Consider the following 19,967-nt stretch of genomic DNA (forward strand, 5'->3'; position numbering starts at 1 on the left):
AATAGATCCACTGTTTCAGTCTTCAAGCTCCATATCTCCACATATTCGGTTTCCGTTTCCTCCGACGAACTCTCCGCTGCTTCTATTGCTTCGGCTTGTACATGCGGCCTGGAATATGACCTCTGTTGCCCAGGATGTTTACAGTTCCGGGCCCAGTGACCACATTTTCCGCAGTGGAAACACGTTCCTTTGTACTGGCAGCGGTTACCTTCGTGCTCTCGGCATTCACAGTACTCACAAACCCTTTTCTGTTGTTGCTGTGGGCGAAATTTGTCGGACCTCTTTCCTTGGACCTTCATCCTGAGGACTTCCGATTGTTCATCCCAAGTCATTTTTTTGACGTCCAATCCAGCAGCTTCAGCCGCTACGGCTAGCGCTTCTGCGTCTGCTAATGTTAGTTGCCTTTTTGACAGCAGTTGCTTCTGAAGGTTCTTTGACCGCACGCCACAGACGATCCTGTCTCTCAGCATTTTGTTCAACATCGCCAAAAAAATTGCAGTTATCCGCTATTCTGCGGATTTCGACTATAAATTCGTGAATCGACTCTCCCTCTTTTAGACAACGATTGAAAAACCTAAAGCTCTCAAATATTTCGCTTGGCTTCGGATCGTAGTGCTCATCTAGAACTGCTACCACCTCAGCATACGTTCGAGCATTAGGTTTTTGTTGAGCCACTCTTCCACAGAGTACTCGAAGTGTGTTGGTACCTAGTGCCGCTACGAGCAATGCTGGTCTCTTCGCGTCATTTGTAACCTCATTGCCCTCAAAGTAAGCCTCTACCTTGATGAGGTACGTACTCCATTTGTCCTTGTCTTCGTCAAACTCAGGCAGCTGGTTATTCATCTTTGAAAAAACCGCAGACTGGTGCGCTCTTAGGATGGACGAAGGATCCCCCTCGCTGTGGGTGTCTTCATTGCCCTGGCTCGTCGCCACTGTTATAAACTAGAACTCCGGAGCCGACGAGACAATATGGAGACGTGTAGCGGTTTCAGAACACAGCAGTCTTCCTCTTTATTTTTCACGCGGCTTTTTCTGTGGCGAGGACCCACTCCGTAGATATGAAGATCTCGCGACATTGACTAGTATATATATATATACATTTTTCATTGTCGACTCCACTTAGCTCACAAAATATTTAACGGTATTTAAAAGCATAAGATAGTTTAAGTCACCAGGTTTATAACTGCCAAAAACAATCCCTCCTTAACTAACATTAACCAGGTGAAGAGATTTAAGATCATAGAACTCAAGCATAAGGCTATAATTGACCAGCAAGAATTTCACTTGATTTTATTCTAAACGGTACTGCGCCAATCGTTACAGTAGCCATTATAGACAATATCGCCACTACGCTGATAACCTGGTTATTCACTTAAAAAACTCACTATTATATTGACTATTCTTCCGCGCGTATTAAATGCTGGCAGTCCTTGTGCACTAAAGTCTCTTCTCCTGGTAAATCGGAAGCAAAAGAGGATTAGACAAGCTAATCAAGACCTGTCTAGAAGGTGTAATCAAAGCGAATAAAATATTAAACAAGACAGACGTCTATTACATTTCATTCATCTTCACAAAACTGGTGTTTGGGGTCTTAGTTTTTCAGCAATAAAATCAATATTAAATATGTTTTGTTCCTGTTAACGCTCAAGGAATAAACTGCAGTGCGTAGCTCGCGTTTTTGGCATAGCATTCATGTTTTTTTTTTGTTTTTTTTTTATTTGTATGTTAAGCAAAAGTACATAAAACACCAATCTGCTAATGTTTTGAAAAATTCTTTCAGGTTATTCGCGGACGAATGAAAACAACGAAATCAAGCGGCTATTGAAGGAAAAGTTCGGTAAATGGCCGAAGAAGGTTCAACATAAATCCAAAACTGTTGAATCTACAAAGCTGCTAAAGGAAGTCGGTTTCCTTGGTCTTCTTGGAATTACTGTAGATATCAATGTAAATGATAACAGTAAATACGCTATTGTCGTAAGTATGTTTCCACTATAAAACCGACTAGGTATGAGTTGATAAATGAAAAAGAAAACGTTTAATTAAACAATTAAACTGCCTGATAAGGCACGTTTCCTTCACCTTAGACGTAATTTAGTTGGAGGTCACGGTCCTCTCTAAGCCCGCCCACAGATAAGTGGACCCGCCATTACTACTGGATCAGCTTGATTGTTCGGTCGAACATGATCGGAAGCCTACTGTTTCCCTGTCACGTCAACCGCTGCGTCTAATTTGCCCTCTGACACCGCCTGCTAGTCGTGCGAGCAGACGCGCGGCAGCCTGCGGCATAGTCTGCCATTCCACCACCGTTTGTCATCATCTGTAACGTTTCCGGCCGTCTGCTATTCTGCCCCTGTTTAAAACCGTCTGCAACGCTTTCCAGACACGACCAAGAAACTGGCTCCGCAGCAGTCCTTCACATATGAGCCACGGTCCAATACAAGATCTGCAGGCATCTGTGGATGTGCGATAAAAAGCGACCTAAAGAACTAAAAATTATACAGAATAAGTCTGCAATTCTTTCTGATTTGTTGTTGTTGTTGTTGATTTTTTTTATTGCGTCCGCGAGCATTTTGGGTGAGCGCCATTACGTACTACAATTAAAATGCGATCTAAACATATTCGCTCTAGTAAGCCATACGACTGCACAAAGCTTGAGAGCTACAAGCCTTCCGAAGCGAAATGTCGAAACAGAACTGGACAAACCTGACGCGAAGCAAACACTCAATTCCTTCAAAAAAAAAAGGGGGGGCTCACAACTCCTTACCTGTGTGGGTTACCTTTCGGTACTTAAGCCATGCTAGTAATCAAGACGATTGCACTGTTCTCAGAGTAGGAGGGACGCTTTTACGGCAACGGACGTATGGCATCAAAGTGCGCAAACGAAGAAATCAGGTCAGATCAAGCAAAATAGTTGACGTGGGAGGCCAGGCTTACGCAAGCCCGGCCACGTCAACTATTTTACGTCCAGGGAGTACGTCCAGGGAGGTCCTACTTTGAATATCTAGGTGAACGCGAAACGACTCGCACTCATAAAAACTAGACAAACTCATCGAGTCACGCGGTGTGAGAAACTTCTCGCCGCAGATGCCAGCAGCCATGTTTGTTCTTTGAACCCAAAGTAGAAAGTAGTATCTCATCATATTTTGAAAACTATGACTCTATCTCTAAAGTGTGTCTCTCAAACTCTAGAAAATGTCAAATAAACGACTTCTGCAGCTTGGTAAAACTTTGTTTTCAACGAACATTCCCTACGTCAATTAACTCTACATCCAGTGAGAGCCAGGAAACGGAGCTCACCTAGCTAAGCGCCTTATGTTATGGGCTGGGCGTAGATAATGTCTAGCTCCACCTGATGTGTGTCTAACGGCGTAAATATTGAGGCGAACAATTTTCCCCCGTCGAATTTTATCTTTTTTATGTGTTTTATTTACGTCCTTTAAGTCATTATTTTATTTCAACGTTTCTTTAAGTTATAAAAATAATTGTTTATATACAATAGCATAAATGCGTTTTTGTTTTGTACGATAAACCTAATATTCTTAATCCTTTTGATGTTTCTAGTTCTTGAGAAAAGTTTGCTTTAGTTTACTGAAAACACTAGAGGGTATGTTGCTCTAAAATTGTGTGTCCAACATAATAAAAAATTTGGTATCTGACATTGATCATATTTCAGCAATGGCAGAGGGTAGACGAAAGTTAACCTACAGATACCTTTATACTCAATCAGCCATAATCACCAGTCGTGACAAACTTCCGCTCTTTAAAAGTTAGTAGCACGTCTACGTAGTCGTGAGCTAAACGAAGAATCGTCGACTAGGGTGCGACTTGCAGCGACTAATAGACCCTGCGGGATTCGCGACCGCGAAGCAAGTGGGTTACCATCTATTCGGGAGTGACAAGCCGAAGTGACATAAAAAGATAAGTCACCCATGCAGATACTTTCAGACACCATTACGTGAATGGGGATTTCATCACGTAAAAGCTAATAGTTAAATATCTATTAGCAAAATAAATTCCTATAACGAGAGGCTAATGTCTGTCCGGGATAGTGTTTTTTTAAAGTAAGTAAAAAAAACTGAAGAGAGAAAACACGAAAGCCGCATTGCCAGCGACTTACGCAAATATGAAAGCACCATTAATGCTGGCTCTTTTGTCGTCCAGCGCCTTTTTAATTTCGCTTTAACGCTCTCTCTGCTGCTCCGATTCTTTCTGGATGTGCCCCACAGGGTTCCAGGACAGCAAGGACATCAGTAACGCTGGCGGTCAGTGTTGATGGGAGTCAGCCATGGCGCCGAGCTGCTAGTAACCCGCTAAACACCGACTTAACTAGCTGTACCCCCGATTGCGATTTTTCAGTCGCCTTCCAAGTCGCCCCGGGTGATTAATCCTTAAACTGAGTCGGTGAATACCGAGGGCTTACTTAGCTGTGATGACCACCTGTGACGTAATCATTTTAATCGATGACTTTGTTAGTAAGCAATTAAACAGACGCGTCTGAAGTATACGGCTGAATACTTTTACAAAAATCCCATTAATTTGATCTTAAAAGAAGTTACGGCGCAAATATAAAAGAAACTTTACTTATGACATTTCGTAAGCCTGAGTGATAAGGAATAAATTTTCTACGGGGAGGACTGATCACACAAATTTCGCAGAACTCGGAGTAAAAAAAACGGCTGTATCATGAGACCGAAAGTGAACTCCTTCATCTGGTTTCTTTTACAATTTTTACAGTGATTACACATGGCGTACTTAAAGATGTAACATATCCCTATAAATTTAGAAGGAAGGTCGAATTCCAGAACTTAAGTCTTTTCGTACTACTAAAGGCAGCTTTTAGGGACATACGTCTCCTTCTGCTGGTATTGAGAGCTATAAATAAAAAATTATGCATTCATTTGAGTAGATCCCGAACAAATATGGGTGTGTGCAGAGAACTTCGAACGCTCACTAATTTGATTCAATTTAAATGTCTTACAATACCACTTTTGTTCTGCAGCATTCTGCCCTACTAGCACCAGTTGAGTAATGTGTCTGAACGTATTTTTAGCTTCAACTGTTAATCAGGAATACCACTTCTGAGCTCACATTATTCTTTTTTTGTTATTTGGAATAAAAAAAAAGATTAAGAATCTACTAAGGCAACCTTAAACCTACCAAAAATAATTTTTATTGACTCTATAGAACACGTGCAAAAAGCGCCAAGCTAGCGTTAGAAAAAGTAGGATGATAATCTAATCATCCTCGTTTTTCCACTGCTAGCTTTGTGCTTGCTGCACGAGTATCTTTAGCGCTCCACCGCGCTTCCCAAGTGCTTGAATCTTCAGACGCATGACTGATTTAGTGGTTTTCGATGACGCTCAGCAAGTTTCTAATTGAATCATATGTTTTTCTTTAATAATGTAAAAATGTAAGTAGGAAAACTTCATTAGTTACCTTGCTTATACGGAGGATTATTCTTCTGTGTTCTGCCCCTCTGGCCGTTTAAGTCACCTGCACAAAGCCCATTAGTGTACCTTTCATGTATAGTTTGTGATAAATATGTTGGAATTAATTTTAAACATCCTATATCAAAAACGTGAGGAAACCAAGGAAAGGGCCTTGTGTAACAGCGGCGTTACAAGGGAAAGAGACCGAGTTCTTACCTTTTACGGTTACGTATTGCAATCGGTTAGTTAAAGAACTCTTCCGAAAATAAATGCTGGGTTCTTATTAAGAGCACTAAGCCTATGTATTCATGGGATATTTCGTCGAACACCTTTGAGAAGTAAAATAAAATGCCGTCAGTCTGATATCTCCCAGCAAGGGCAGAATGGATATGTTATTAATCTATACTGGTGAAAACTTAATCTGGCAAAAAATTGTATTAAAAATTTTTAATTGAAAATTAAAAATTAATTTATGAAGGAATCTATGCTGGTCAAAACTAAAAGAAAAAGTGGTCCTTAAGAAGTGTGATACATCTGGTGACATGGTCTACTCAAATATTTTGAAAATATTGACCTATTATTTGTAAGGAGAAATGGAGACAGGTTTGCAGATTGCGACTTCATCATTTTAGTTATTTTGTATAGCACCATAATTCAGTAATTGTTGTAGCAAAGACCAGGATGTAAAAAGAAAAGCTATTTTTAGTGTTTTCAAAGCATTGCGTGCTTATTTCGTCACCTCCCGAGACCAAAAGCATATTGGGGTTACTGTTATCTTAGCAATACCGCTAGCGTTAAAAGCAATGCAAACATGGTGTAGAAATCTGAACGAGGTAATACAAATTAACTGGCATTTACCATATCTCTAAAGGGGTTAAGAAAGCATTCACTTAGCAAAATTACACAATCTTTGTACAAACATGGTTCTCCTTCAGCATTATTTTTTGGCATTGCATTTATGACTATCTTAACGATTAATAATGTTCATGAACTGTGCTTTGTGTTGTTAATAAGAACCAATGGTTCTTCTGAGTTGAAAAACAAATGTTTAAGAAAAATTGATAGCCGTTGCTGTCCAGCGCTTTGGGACATCAGGTCATCGAGGCTCTAGGTTCCCTGAACAAGCGCTTCTATTTTACCAAAGTTTCAGATCAGGCTTACACCAATATGACTTTAACCTTTATTTTGCAACACGTCGAGGAATCTACTTGGTAGACAATTATGTATCTTTTTTTTTAAGTTGAGACCCCTTAGTTTCAACAATTATCGCTAATAGATACTATAGGTACAAGTGCAAACGTGATAAAAAATTCCTTCGATCTTTATAACTATATGAAATATTCAATCAACACGAAGACTTGGCAGAGTGAGAATTTCTTCCGCGAGTTTACAAGATTTGTTTACATAAGAAGAAGAGCACTGGCAGTCGAGGATGCGATTCTCGTTCGCTCAGTAACCAGTTGCGCGAAATTCAAGTATTGACAAAGGCATAAGAACTTGTTGCTTTCAAATAAATACGAAAGGAAGAGGAACATATTGAAACCACATAATATTCCTGTAGCTATTATTGCAAAATCTAAATGGGAGTTTGGAAATCCTGGACAGAACACACCGATACAACTCGATACAGTTCGAGAAAACGCTACGAGGCCAATGAAAAGTGCATTGGATAATGTGTTGGTGGTTTAGTGGCAAACGCACACATACCAGTTCTAAGCTAAGCACAATGTTAACAAAAATGACTCAGTTTAATCAGGAGTTGACTCCACAACGTATTCACCTGTTCGTGGCTTGTCCTACCGATTTACTGTTTACTCCTAATCACAAATGCACATTTTATGAGCTCGCATTTTCTTGGAGAACCCTGTCTCTCTTTGAGAGAGAAGAGGCCAGACCCAGCAAAACAACAATTAATAACTTAATACGAAAGGGAAAAAATACGATTCACAAATAATCATAAATAACCGAATAATTTTTCCAAGTTTGTTCCAATGCGAAGGATGAGCTGCCTCCCTGTTTTTCTTTTTAATTGACTTTAAGAACTAAAGAAACTTTTGGTCAATTACGGCCCTCATTTTCTTTTATTTTAAATCAGATTAAACCTGTTATACCGTCAGGTGGTGCAGGTCGAGAGAAACAGTTTATTTACTCTATTTTTAGCTCTCACTTCGAAATTGATTAAGTGAGCATTACGATGACAGCTAAACATAAATCGGTAACAGAGCAAAATTTGACGCGTTTTTATTACACTTAGAATATTTCTGAAGAAAACTGAGGCGTTTATTTGAATCACGCTCCAAAAAAACAGCATTGAATTGATATGATTGTGGAGGCACTTGCTATATTTACTGCTGAATAGGCGTATTAGGTGCAACTCTTTCTGTAATACTAGTTTGTTTATACAATCGGTCACGTGAGACAGAGTAATCAGAGCACGTCCTAATCAAATTAAATATATTTTGCCTTACCTTAAAATGCCATCAAATTTCTTGTGATTCCGCGAATTTGAAGTTTCCTGGCGGGCGTTGCATTGTGCCTGTCAGAATTTCTTGTTCACTGAAAGGTATGTGCTCTACATTAAGCCTTCATGAGTTTTATGAACAAAATCCTTTTTTGATTTGTTTTGGGCTTTTGATGTAGTGAATTTTGTAGTGAAACACTTTTTTCGTAAAAACGCACGAAGTCGGTGTGCGCAAATACCTGTTCTCTGCTTTCCTGAGCTTAGAACCTCGGAAAGGGGAGAGAATACATTATGCTGAGATTTAACCAGTACACAGAAGGCCAGTCATTTAAATTATAAAACAATAAATTGTGTCGCCAAGAAAGATCTTCCAGGTCATCTGAAAGAGCAGGCAAAGAATCATTATCTTTCCGAACTTCTAAAACCTCACGGAAAATTCGTAGTTGTTATTTTAAGCTTTGCGTGTGCACATTGAGGATGGTTACAGTCCTCAGTAATTTTTACTTACATCTGCAGTAGCTGCGTTTTTATTTGATGAACATCCCTGAGAGGTCTTTAGCGAACTTCTTGAAAAACTTGGCACATCTCGTCAAGTTGCTTGACTCGCATAGCCGAGCCTTAATTTTCCTTGATGTCGCTGCACAAAATGAGCCTCACTCATGGGCACTAACACACTAAAAAGTACACATCGCTTGATTGTTTAGAAAAATTCTGGAAATGAGCATTGCTATCCTGCACAAAGAAGCGATTTACGGAGCGTTACAGATCTTAGGGTGTCCTGTGCCCATTGAACGTATAGAAGGTAGGGTCCTTTCAACGTGTGGTGCTGCTGATGCCGTTGACAATATCACTGGCCTGCTGTAAAATTGGGATAGAATGGAGACCTTGATCAGCGATAGATGAGGTTGCGATATGTTCTAGTTGATGGCAAATAGCTTATATGCCACTGTCCTTGTGTGAGCACGTAAGCTCGGAAGGACTGATTATGTTGGTATGGTGAAGCACGTGCGAACCATCTGAACGCAAAAGTAGCAACAGCATACGTCATCCACATCGTAGTACATTTACCCTGAGTACTCTCTTTGGGGTGGTAGTTTTCTGCTGGACAATTTTATTTGAACTCTCTGCCACGGGGCAATGTACAAAAAATCACCATATAAATACGCGTATGACACACTACCAGAAGCAGCGAACAGTACTATGAGCTTCATTCTAAAAAATGACCCGCTGCAGAATAATCGAGCGTGGAGCCAAAACTTAAATTCTTTCGTTGAGATAAATTTCAGCTTGCTAAAAACTCTACAATTTCAACTAAAATGTAAATAATGAATTCACTTCTTTATTTTTCGCAAGATGCTACAGGCCCTTTAGATTACTTCTGCAGCGGGGGTACGAGCTGCAGAAATAAAACTACAAGAAAGACATAAAACTACTTATTTCATTTACTGGTTTACATATTTTGTAGTTTAAACAATTTCTCTTAGTCATTGTTAGAACAAAAAATAAAAGCCGCTTACAACTCTCTGTAACACCGAATTAGAGCGCAGCTCTTGAGGAGGAGGAGGGAAGGGTACTGAGGGGAGCGTATACCCCTCCGCCCTCCTCCTCAGCTCCTCATCCTGCTACTCTGAGCGGCGTCGGCGTCACCGTCGCCGTCGGCTTAACTGTGAGGTCGCGTGACTTTCGTCTCGTGACCTCAAGGAGGTCACGTGACATCACCGGGGTCACGTGACGTCACCGGGGTCACGCGACCTTACGGGGGTCACGTGACCTCACAAGGTTCATGTGACGTCACCGTGGTCACGTGACCTCACGAGCGTCATGTGACGTCACTGGGGTAACGTGACCTCACGGTTACGCCGACGCCGACGGCGATGGGAACGGCGACGCCGACGCCACTCAAGCCGGAAACGGCCGCCTAGGAGATGCGCTCTAAAAGCATTAATGTACATGTTTTGATCTTAGTTTAACATGTCTGCAAGGGTAAATGACAAACCACGTTAAGCATGTAACTCTGAGAAGAAACAAATCAAATGAATGGTAAAACTTTTAGGACTATTCAAACCTTTAGGTGCCTCTTCACTGGCGCACATTGGAAGTGTTAGCGGTGCGTGTTTTAATTAATAATTGAGGGGTGTGTTTCTCCTACCCTTATTGATCTGATTAATGAAGTGTTCCACTTAATGAACACCAAAACAAAAGAAAGAATTCACCCATCCAGATCATCAGAATAGTCATAAAGAGCGAATATAGTAAACAAATACGTATAATATTTCAGATGAGGGAACCGGTGACTGATCCGCTAAGTGGGCAAGCTTTCCAGGCATTAACTAGAGTGCAAAAAATTGTCTACAAGGAGTATATTGAGCGAATGATAACTACAATTGACCCGAGATTCACAGAGGCACAAAACGTCGCCAGTTCTATTTTTGACTTGGAGGATGAACTTTCATTTGTAAGTATTGTGTTTCCTTTTTCATGTTCAGCGCTTTTATAAAATCAGCATGCATGCACGTTGGTGGTGATGGCGCATTATATAGAGTTATGGCATAGGTGGTACGTTTTATTTCAATTCGAACAAATTTGTCATGTTCGGTCACCAGACTTGGCGCTTTCTTCAAAGATACGGCGCTCCGCAAATTGACTGCTAATACATTGCTGGAAACAGAAACGGATTCAGCATTCGTACATCACTTCATATTACAGAACTAATATAATAATAATAATAATAATAATAATAATAAATCTTTATTTTACGTGCCCACAAACAACTTTAGAGTCTATGATGTGGTGCACACAAGGAAAATTAAAATACAACACTATCAAACATTAAAATACTTGTCACAATGAAAATATAAACAGATAACAGAAACTGACAGACTATACAGAACCCGCCTTACAATAGGTAATTCAAGTACATCCACTTTCGCATATAAAACATAAACTGGTTTGAACAAAGAAATATGTCAAGATGGGTCTTATTAAATGCTAATTGGATTCTCGATAAAGGAGACACTGACATACAAGATGGGTAAAATGTTAGTACATTCCTACTAACCCTTGACGGAACATGAAAGTCTATGAAACGCAACAGATCAATTGAATTCACTTCTCCGTGTACAACCTTGTGAAGAAATATAAAATCTCTGTATTGCCTCCGCACAGCAAGCTTGTGCAACGCAAATCGAACAAGTAATATTTCATAATGGTAAAAATATTTCCTTTCAATATAGCGGTCATGCACAATTCTAATCATTCGTTTTTGTATATTTTCTATTGAAAGAGCCTGAGTTAACGTTAATGAATTACAAATGATTGAGCCAAATTCTAGTCTTGACCTCACTAATGTCTTAAACAAGTGCAGTAAACAACATGGTGTAGAAAACTGACGACACAACCGTGAAATCATTCCCAACACTCTCAGTGCTGCATTAACGGTTATAGACACGTGATTATTAAAGGATAGTGAACTATCAATGAATACACCAAGATCCTTGATAAAAAGAACCCGAGGAATCGGGGCCCCTCCCAAATTATATAAAAAATAAAGTATGTCACGCTTTCTGGATAACATAATTGATTTAGTTTTCATGGGGTTAAGTGACAAGCTTTTTTTGGCACACCACTCAGAAACACAAATATAAACGTGTTGGAGCCAAGAAAACTGAACTTTTTTAACCACTTTTTTTTGTCTGGCAATTTATCACTCTGCAAGCCCCTAAAATTTAAGTATAATCAAACTTAAAATTCTCTGGCCAGAGTTCGTTAATTTTTTACTTAAATTGCCAAACAATAGTAAGAGTTAGGCGCTAGTGCCTGGTCGTTCGGTTCTCACCTGGCTTCATGGGATATTGTTTAGTGCTTTGGCAATTATATGGCAAACAAAACAGAAACACCGTAGAAAGGGAAAACGTTACTTTGGCAATGACTATCACCTTTAATCACAACCTTATTAACCCCAAGGTAGGCCCCTGGAATGCCGAACTGGTTCCATGTTTCGGGTCTCTCTGGCGCGCTATCTGTGTGGTTTCTACGGCACTGCTTAACGTTTTATACCGGAGATGTTACAAGGGTGTCACAGGGGTTATCATTGCAGTAACGTAGCAATGCCTGAAAGCAACTTGTTCAATGTTTTGAGCAAAGGAGCTTCGTCGAAGCACTGAGCTTGGTCCAATATCGTTAAATCTTACCGTTCTCTGAACCAGTTGTTACCTCACTGTGGCTGATGACGAAATCAAGCTCGGCATCACAAGCGCTTTTTTCGCCAGCAAGCTACTTCGCGGTATATCAAATTGCGTGGAGGAACCACAGCGGTTAGAAGAAATACAGTGTTAAACCAAGGCTACATTCCGTGCCGAGCATTTATTCAGCGCTGTGATTCATGTGTCAACCCGGCTTAACTCGAAACAAAACTTATGAGATAGTCTTTTTTCTGTAATTAACTAAACTAATTTTGAAAACTGCATGAAGACGATTGGAGAGAATCAATTAGAATTCACTGCGTGGAAAACTGTAGAGAAATGTTGATTTGATTGTTTTTATATTTAGCCGTTGTTTACAGACAATTGTGTTTATGCAATTATCCTTTATTCTTTGCCGTAGTAGAGCTTGCGACTCACGAATTTTTATAGGAAAACACTAGGGGTTTATTAATTGAGCATTTGTACAACACAAACGGGCAAGCTTGTGCAATTTGCCTTAAATTCAGAAAGCTGTAGAAAATGAGCTGCTAAAAACAGGAACGTACAACTATCATTATGCGAGAGCGCAGTTGCTGAGTCGGCTGAGTTGGTGTTTAGGCAAATTGGAGATACGCTTGTAATCACAGAAAATGAAGCCGACAAAGCAACGAGGCTCCTGATTGCACTTCGTACTACCTGCTCGTGCATCCCGCTCCCGTGATTTGCTCTTGATCCTGAACGTAACTAAAACAGATTGACACCCTTGTATTTTTCTAATAAACTCAAACATAATCACCTCTGTCCCTTATTCAGGGACAGAGGTGATTATTACACGAATAAATACTAACACTATTACATTCAATTTATTATTCAGACGCGCAACAGAAAGCCTTCATTTTTCACCAAACCATGTGTGCATTTCTGGCTTTCCAAGCTAAAAAAACATTCATTGGGCGTTTTCAGATGACATTGAACCATGTCCGGTAACCATTTTTAATATTGATGAAAAAATATATTTTGTTGGCAAGCTCAAAAGAATAAAACCTTTTTTTGTTTTAAGCAAAAAAATGTTTTCCTTGCGAAAAACATCCGTAAGCACCCTCTCAGTCAAATTCGCGTTTTGCGTATTGCGCGTTGTTAACATTTCGGGCGGCTTCCCCAAGAAATCCTCTTATGGCTACGACTCTAGAAATATTCACTAACAAATTAGGCGTAGCAAAGATTGACAAAAAGTATTAATCACCGAGTATTAGGGTAGTTAGTTTGAGAAAAAAAAATCCCACACACGGCACATTGCGCAATATTTCTCTTGATTAAAGAATGTTTTTCTTCGTATCCATAAAAGCTAAGGTCTTCAAACTTTGCCAATAAGTTTCCCTGTATATATTTGATCTTTGCGTTAAATATTGTTGTCCTGGTTAGCGGGAGAAATTTACAAGAATTGCTCACACAAATGCATTTAACTAAAAATGCATTTTTTGGAAAAATGTTTGAATAAAAAGGCCATCTTTAATATTCTTTAAACTCCCTGAGATTAACGTTTGTAATGTGTACTAGCAGATTCTGCAGAAACATTATGCAATATTTCCGTGGCTTTTAAGTTATAAAGAGGGAAACGTTGCCAAATTGACGCTAAAGTGGTTGCCATAAGGGGGGCGTGCACATACCCGTTCTTCAAAATTTCATTATTAATAAAAATCGAAAAAATGCAACGGAGTGGTCAGGAAAAGACAAATTAATAGCACAGAGGAGGACGGCAGCTTTAAAAGAGAAATCTTTGACACATTTTCGTACAACCGATCCAAAAATGTCCATGGGCCGGAGCGATCGAGGTGCGCCAGCTTCGCTTTGCGGTGCCTGTTTCAACAGCCGGCGTATAGCGCCTCCATTTACGCAACGTAAAGCAAGCAACCGAAACGACTTTGCAGAGAGATCAGCCTACAATCTTGGTGGTAACATGATATAAGAAGTAGGGCGCGGCAGAGCCTGAACCTGCGCCGCCTGTAAGCGCCAATAGATCCGCCGCCTTGAAGTGCCGCACAACGCGTAGAAAATAGATACATAAAAAAGGAACAAGAAATGCGATTGAAGGAGATTGTCTGTAGCTTAATTTATAAGACAACGGTTTGGAGAAACGTGAAATCTAATCTGGGTAGGCTCGTGTGGCCTACGTAATAAGTGATGATGCAGCAAGCCACTTTCAGAGCAAGTACCAACTACACGAGCTGCAGAGCCACAAATACACGTCAGCGATGTTGTTGTTTTTTTCCCGCAACTTGACATGGCAAAGAGTGCCTGTGATTGAATCGGGGGTCGTGTTAAGCACCAGACAACGTTGTACGGCCTCCGACGGCCCACCAAGTCGGTGATCAAGTTGGTGTCAGAGATGGTTGCCCCGCTGAACACTAAACTGGCGAACGTGGAACTAAGCCATCCGAAAGCTGACGTCAAAGCATCAGGGGCATGAAATCAAAGGACTGGGACACTATTTCCGTTGTGCGTGAAATTCAGTCCTATCATTTGTGGATGTGTGTGTGGTCCAGACTTGGGAAGTAATGTGTTCCAAGTAACGGACTACTTGTAATCCGTTACTTTTTAAAGTAATTTTGTAATTGCCACGTTACTTTTTCCGGAAGTATTTTGTAATGTAATTTCGTTACAAAATATTGAAAACCAATTACTTCAATTAGTCGTCACTTTTTAAAAAAATATGAGCATTATACAGTAACTTGAGCAATACGAGCAAAACATTCAGCATCATAAAGAGAGCAAGTTCGACAAAATAGAAAACATCAGGAAGATGAGAATAGCCGAAAAGAAAACGCGATTTCTTTTATGACCGTTCGCTAGAACCACTAGAAAAACGGGAAGGCCATGTACAAATATACGAAAGACAAAGATTAAGTAAGACAACGCCAAGTATGCTCTCCGTCGCCTTCCATCCACTTTTTCTTATCCTAGGCAGGAGAAAGGTCTGCGTGTTTATTTGTCTTTGTCTTTTACACCCTTTCACCCTTTCCGACTTCTTCGACGTCTTCCGCCACCTGAACAGACATCAAACGCGGGTCCGTACCCCCTCGATTCGCGGGTTCAAAACATGCGTAACAGACGATGTAGCCTCGCGCCAGTGGGTCGAATTCTCTTTGTCTTTGATGTGCGCTACTTCATTCTAGCGCAATCTTGCGGCACGGCTGAAAAGCGCCCTGCGCGAGGCTAAGAGTATCGTCTTCGAAGGTACGACGATACTTATTTTGGTTTACTTTTGTGAGCATGTTGGTCGAGTCCACTCCTCACTTTACAGTCACTTACAGCTACTCGTCTGAGCATGGGGTTTAGGCCATCTAGGGAGTGATGACGGAGAGAGAGAGAAAGAACGCGTAAAGGCGGTTTGATCCTATATTGTTTTGTGAGGCCGATGGCCACCGCCTCTTTCGCTCTCCATGCCCTCCCTCCCATGGCCTCCACGAATGTTGGTATGAAAGTGAGAACCGATGAAAGATCGATAACCTGTAACCACCAATTTTTCTTCTGGTCGAGTTTTTGGTCATGGAGTGTCGGTCGTTTCCATAGGCATCTCTTAATGAGATGTTCTAAATTCAGAGCATTAAAAGAACGGAAACCTAGAGTTTCAGGGCATACTCTGCTTGTCAAAAAACAGACATTATCATCAGCAAGAACTAAGAACTCTAATCTACGGAAACACATCAAGGTAAGCTGGGACACCTGCGTTCTGTATTGGCTATAAATTGTAAAGTTAGAACCAAGTTTTTCTTATATTGTGAATAACAGACGAAACACCCCAGTCAAAAGGGAGCTTACGTAGAACACTTCTTTAACTCCAAATCTCGTAGCGGATGTAGACGCTTTTACAGACCATGCGCACCGCTAGCTTTGTCTTCACAATTGCAGGGATCATTTCCGAAGGCCGTAAGCTAGCGGGATGGCGGGTGTGGTTCAAGCTTTCGGTGCCTTGTCAGCTTACATGTGAGAGGAGTGCACTTACACTCTTTATCTTAAATACAATATTTTATTCTTACAAGGACTACTATAATAGGGCGCATATGATAAATGAAAAGTAGTATGTATTACAGAACATTTTTGAGAAATATAAAAATCTTTTCTATTGTTCTTCTGGACAACTGTACGGAAAAATTAACGTGAAAGTAATTTGTAACGTAACGAGTAAAGTGATCCGTTACTTTTCAGCGAAAGTAATTTGTAACGGTAATCTATTGCATTTGAGGCTCGGTAATTTGTAATTGTAACTCATTACATTTTTCAAGTAACGAGTAAAAATCTGACGGGGTCCGACACTTCGCAACCACAGCTGTTTTAGCCAGAACAGTAGCCGCTAAGAAGATATATCTTTAAAAGTAATGTCTGCTATGGCTGCGAAAAGCAGATCGAGGTCGCGAGCTTGCGGTGCCACTGAGAAGGAACGAACAGTGATCGCTATACAGGCAAAACGGGGAACATGTTCATGTTCCCCCTGGGAGTGCCAGGAGAGCGCCGTGACCGACTCAGATCACCGTCCGGCAGAAAGAATTCACACGACAAGCTCCGAATGTGCGCACAAAATCTTGATTAATTAAACTAGTTTCAATTGTACCACTTTAAACATGTGTTCTTTCTTACCAATATTTAAACCTGACCGTGAGCAGCCCAGCCTTCCCGCGAGGTGTAAGCTCCAATATTCACTGATCCGAGAAATCTGTATTTAAGTTGTTGACCTGTGCTTCAAACTCACCTGTAATCGTTTGTATGAATTCTTATTTTTCACGAACTTCTGTCACAGTGCTCTCTCTTCACAGACTTCCCATTCTTTTCGACCCCTTGCGTGCCCTTGTTTGAAATCAGCAACGTCTTATCCATCTCTCCTCCCGTTACGGCAGTTTTGTATATCCAAAACCCTGTAAAATAAACAAATAAAAAAATATATTCCAAAGCATTTTTGAAGGGCCTGATAAGACAGCTTATGAGCCTTAGTCTGTGAAAAGTAGAAGAAAATTACGATGGCCTTCATTTTAAACTGATTTTCCAATTATTGCAAAATCGGTAACCTGTCCACATTTCAGTGTATCTTTTTTTTTAGAAACGTTATTCTTTTCAGTTTTAATGACAATTTATGCAAATATATGAAACATACGCGTCCAAGTCATGTCAAAAATTTTCAATTTCCAGTCTTTTAAGGTCCGGATCCATAAACCTCTGAATTTCTTCGTAATCGATAATGCATATTTACCTCATTTTATTTTTGTGTATATAGTATTCGCACAACAAAAATAATAAACCTAAGACAACAGTTTTTGTTTAATGAATATTCAAAAGGACGGTTTCACGCAAGTCGAGAAAACGTGCACGTATCCCGACAGCGACTTTGTGATTTTGTTTTCCTCAAGAGAAATTTTATTTTCCGCAAAAAAAGATTGAATATCTTTTTTCGCTTGCACAACAAGTAAAAAATATATATTTTGGTAAAAATAAACAATGTCGACCGGTCATGGTCGTTCGATCCTATGTGACAACGCCCAATACAAACGTTATCAGGCAATCAGAATTTTTTTTTATGTATCTTTTATTTTCTACGCCTTCTGCGGCCTTCCACGGCGGCAGATCTATTGGCGCTCGCAGACTGTGCAGGTTTAGGTTCATCGGCGCCCTCCTTCCTATATCATGCTACCGCCAAGGTTGTAGGTTGATCTGTTTGTAAAGTCGCTCCGGTTGCTTCCTTTACGTCGCGGAGACGGAGACGCTATACGCCGGCTTTTGAAACAGAAACCTCAACGCAGATAACAGACTGGCGTACCTTGGCCTATGGGCAGTTTTGGGCCGGTTTTAAGAAAATGAATTAGGAATTTTTCCTTCAAAACTACCATTCACCTCTGTGCTGTCAATTTCTCTTTTCCGGACCACGCCATTGCATTTTTACGTTTTTTTATTAATAATGAAATTGTGAAGAACCGGTATGTGCACGCCCCATTTATGGCAACCGCGTTAGCGTCAATTTGGCCAGGTTTCTCGCTCGATAACTTAAAAGCCACACAAATATATCATTATGTTTTTGTAGACTCTGCTCGTACATATTATAAACGTTAATCTCAGAGAGTTTGAAGAATATCAAAGTTGGCCTTTCTCTAACTATTTTCAAAATAATGCATTTTTAGTTAAATGCTTTTGTGTGAGCAATTCTTGTAAATATCTCCCGCTAACCAGGACAACAATATTTTACACAAAGATTAAATATATACAGGGCAACAGATTGGCAAAGTTTGAACACTTTAGCTCTTATAGATACGGAGAAAAATATTCTTTAACCCAGTGGGTTATTGCGCAACGTGCCGTGTTTGCGATTTCTTCTTAAAATAACTACCCTAATTCTCGGTGATTAATACTTTTTGTTAATATTTCCTATGCATGATTTGTCAGTGAATATTTCTAGACCCGTAGCCAAAACAGTTTTTTGTGGGAAGCCGCCCGAAATATAAACATCGCGCGATACGCAAAACGCGCACCTGACTGAGAGCTTGCTTGAAAATGTTTTTTGCCAAAAAAAAAAATGATTTTACGGAAACGAGGATTCGTTTTATTCTGCTGGACATAAGACCAGCAAGATATATTTTTTCGTCGAAATTAAAAGTGGTCACCGGACGTGGTTGTTTGATCTTACCTGAAAACACCTTACTATGGTAATAATAGAGGCGTCAGCGTCACCCTCAATAATTTTCTGAATACTAAAAATCTGTGGAATTTCGGCCTCCCACCAGGTGGTACAACAAAGCCGCCAAACAGTTTTCTTTTGTCTTAATTACCTCTATTTAAAAAAAGAAACTGGGTTGCAAATAAGGAGGAGATATAATGTTGAGCAATATGTCAAGTTAAGACAACCCGCTTCTTTGGATGTCATAATTTTCTATGACCATAAATCAGATGCGTCAAAGAGTGATGTTTGATAGGCTACTGCAGCACTAATTTTTCAAAGTTTAACAAAACCTCCAGTCCACTTTTTCGCATATCTCAAAAGTTTGACGCTCTCTCCGACTTACTACTGTAGTTCAATTAAGTTTGTAATAATTATTTCACTAAATACTTTAGACATGCGTTTGGCGCATTTTATAAATATAACTAATGCCAGGAATAAAGTCTGTTGCTGATTTGAATGTTCTAATTTATTCAATCAAAAAGATAGCCGTGCTAACATTTTGCGATTTTACGGCAATATTTGGAGAGCTGTACAAAACATAATAATTAAAAACTAAATCAAAACCTCGTCCACGTTTGCTTCAGTATGTTCTTGACAAAAAATAAGTATCAAAATGATGTTATGGTTAATGGTACTTTCACAAAGCGATAACTAGTGGAGAAAAGAACGAGTTCGCGCGTTCCTATAAGCTACACTATAAATTATTAAATGTGCGCTAACATAAAATATAATATGAGCTATGCAATGGGAAATAGTATTATACTTGCCTTTCAAATAAAAGTAATAATTAAATAAGGTATTCACTATGATACGAGTAACGATCGGTCAAACAGCACCTATATTGACAAAATAATGGGACTGTGACCCAGAAGTGCGGTTTCCCAATTTTGTTTATATTGATCAACGTGTTTAGTGTAATATGATTGTATATTTCAAGTTGTTTCCGGTAAGTCTCTCAGATATTATGGTCGATACCTTCTTGAGTCAAATCAAATATGTACTTTAAATGCCATGCAACCTCACACCGATCTCGAACGCGATTCTTATTTATTAAAGAGAGCAAGTGTACAGCGGGAGTCAATGATAAAGACTACACTTGGTACCATTGATAGAGACATGAGGTCGAAGGTAAGAAAGTTTTACATTTCTGTACTTAGAATTGAATGGCAATTGCACGAACGCTAGGAACACCAGTT

The 19,967-nt window shown here is 39.9% G+C and overlaps 1 protein-coding gene across 1 annotated transcript in view; it reads left to right on the top strand.

Annotated features, from left to right (window-relative positions):
* LOC115332174 (neprilysin-4-like) overlaps positions 1-19,967 on the top strand; it is a 74,299-nt gene that overhangs the window by 18,496 nt on the left and 35,836 nt on the right. Inside the window, exons 5-7 of the mRNA XM_040216240.1 lie at positions 1,781-1,974; positions 10,169-10,345; positions 19,828-19,899. Of these exons, the coding sequence (XP_040072174.1) occupies positions 1,781-1,974; positions 10,169-10,345; positions 19,828-19,899 (443 nt within the window). The remainder of the gene's footprint in view (positions 1-1,780; positions 1,975-10,168; positions 10,346-19,827; positions 19,900-19,967) is intronic.

Source organism: Ixodes scapularis, unplaced genomic scaffold (assembly GCF_016920785.2).
Source record: "Ixodes scapularis isolate PalLabHiFi unplaced genomic scaffold, ASM1692078v2 PGA_scaffold13__105_contigs__length_92229423, whole genome shotgun sequence".
In the NCBI taxonomy this organism is placed as follows: Eukaryota; Metazoa; Arthropoda; class Arachnida; order Ixodida; family Ixodidae; genus Ixodes; species Ixodes scapularis.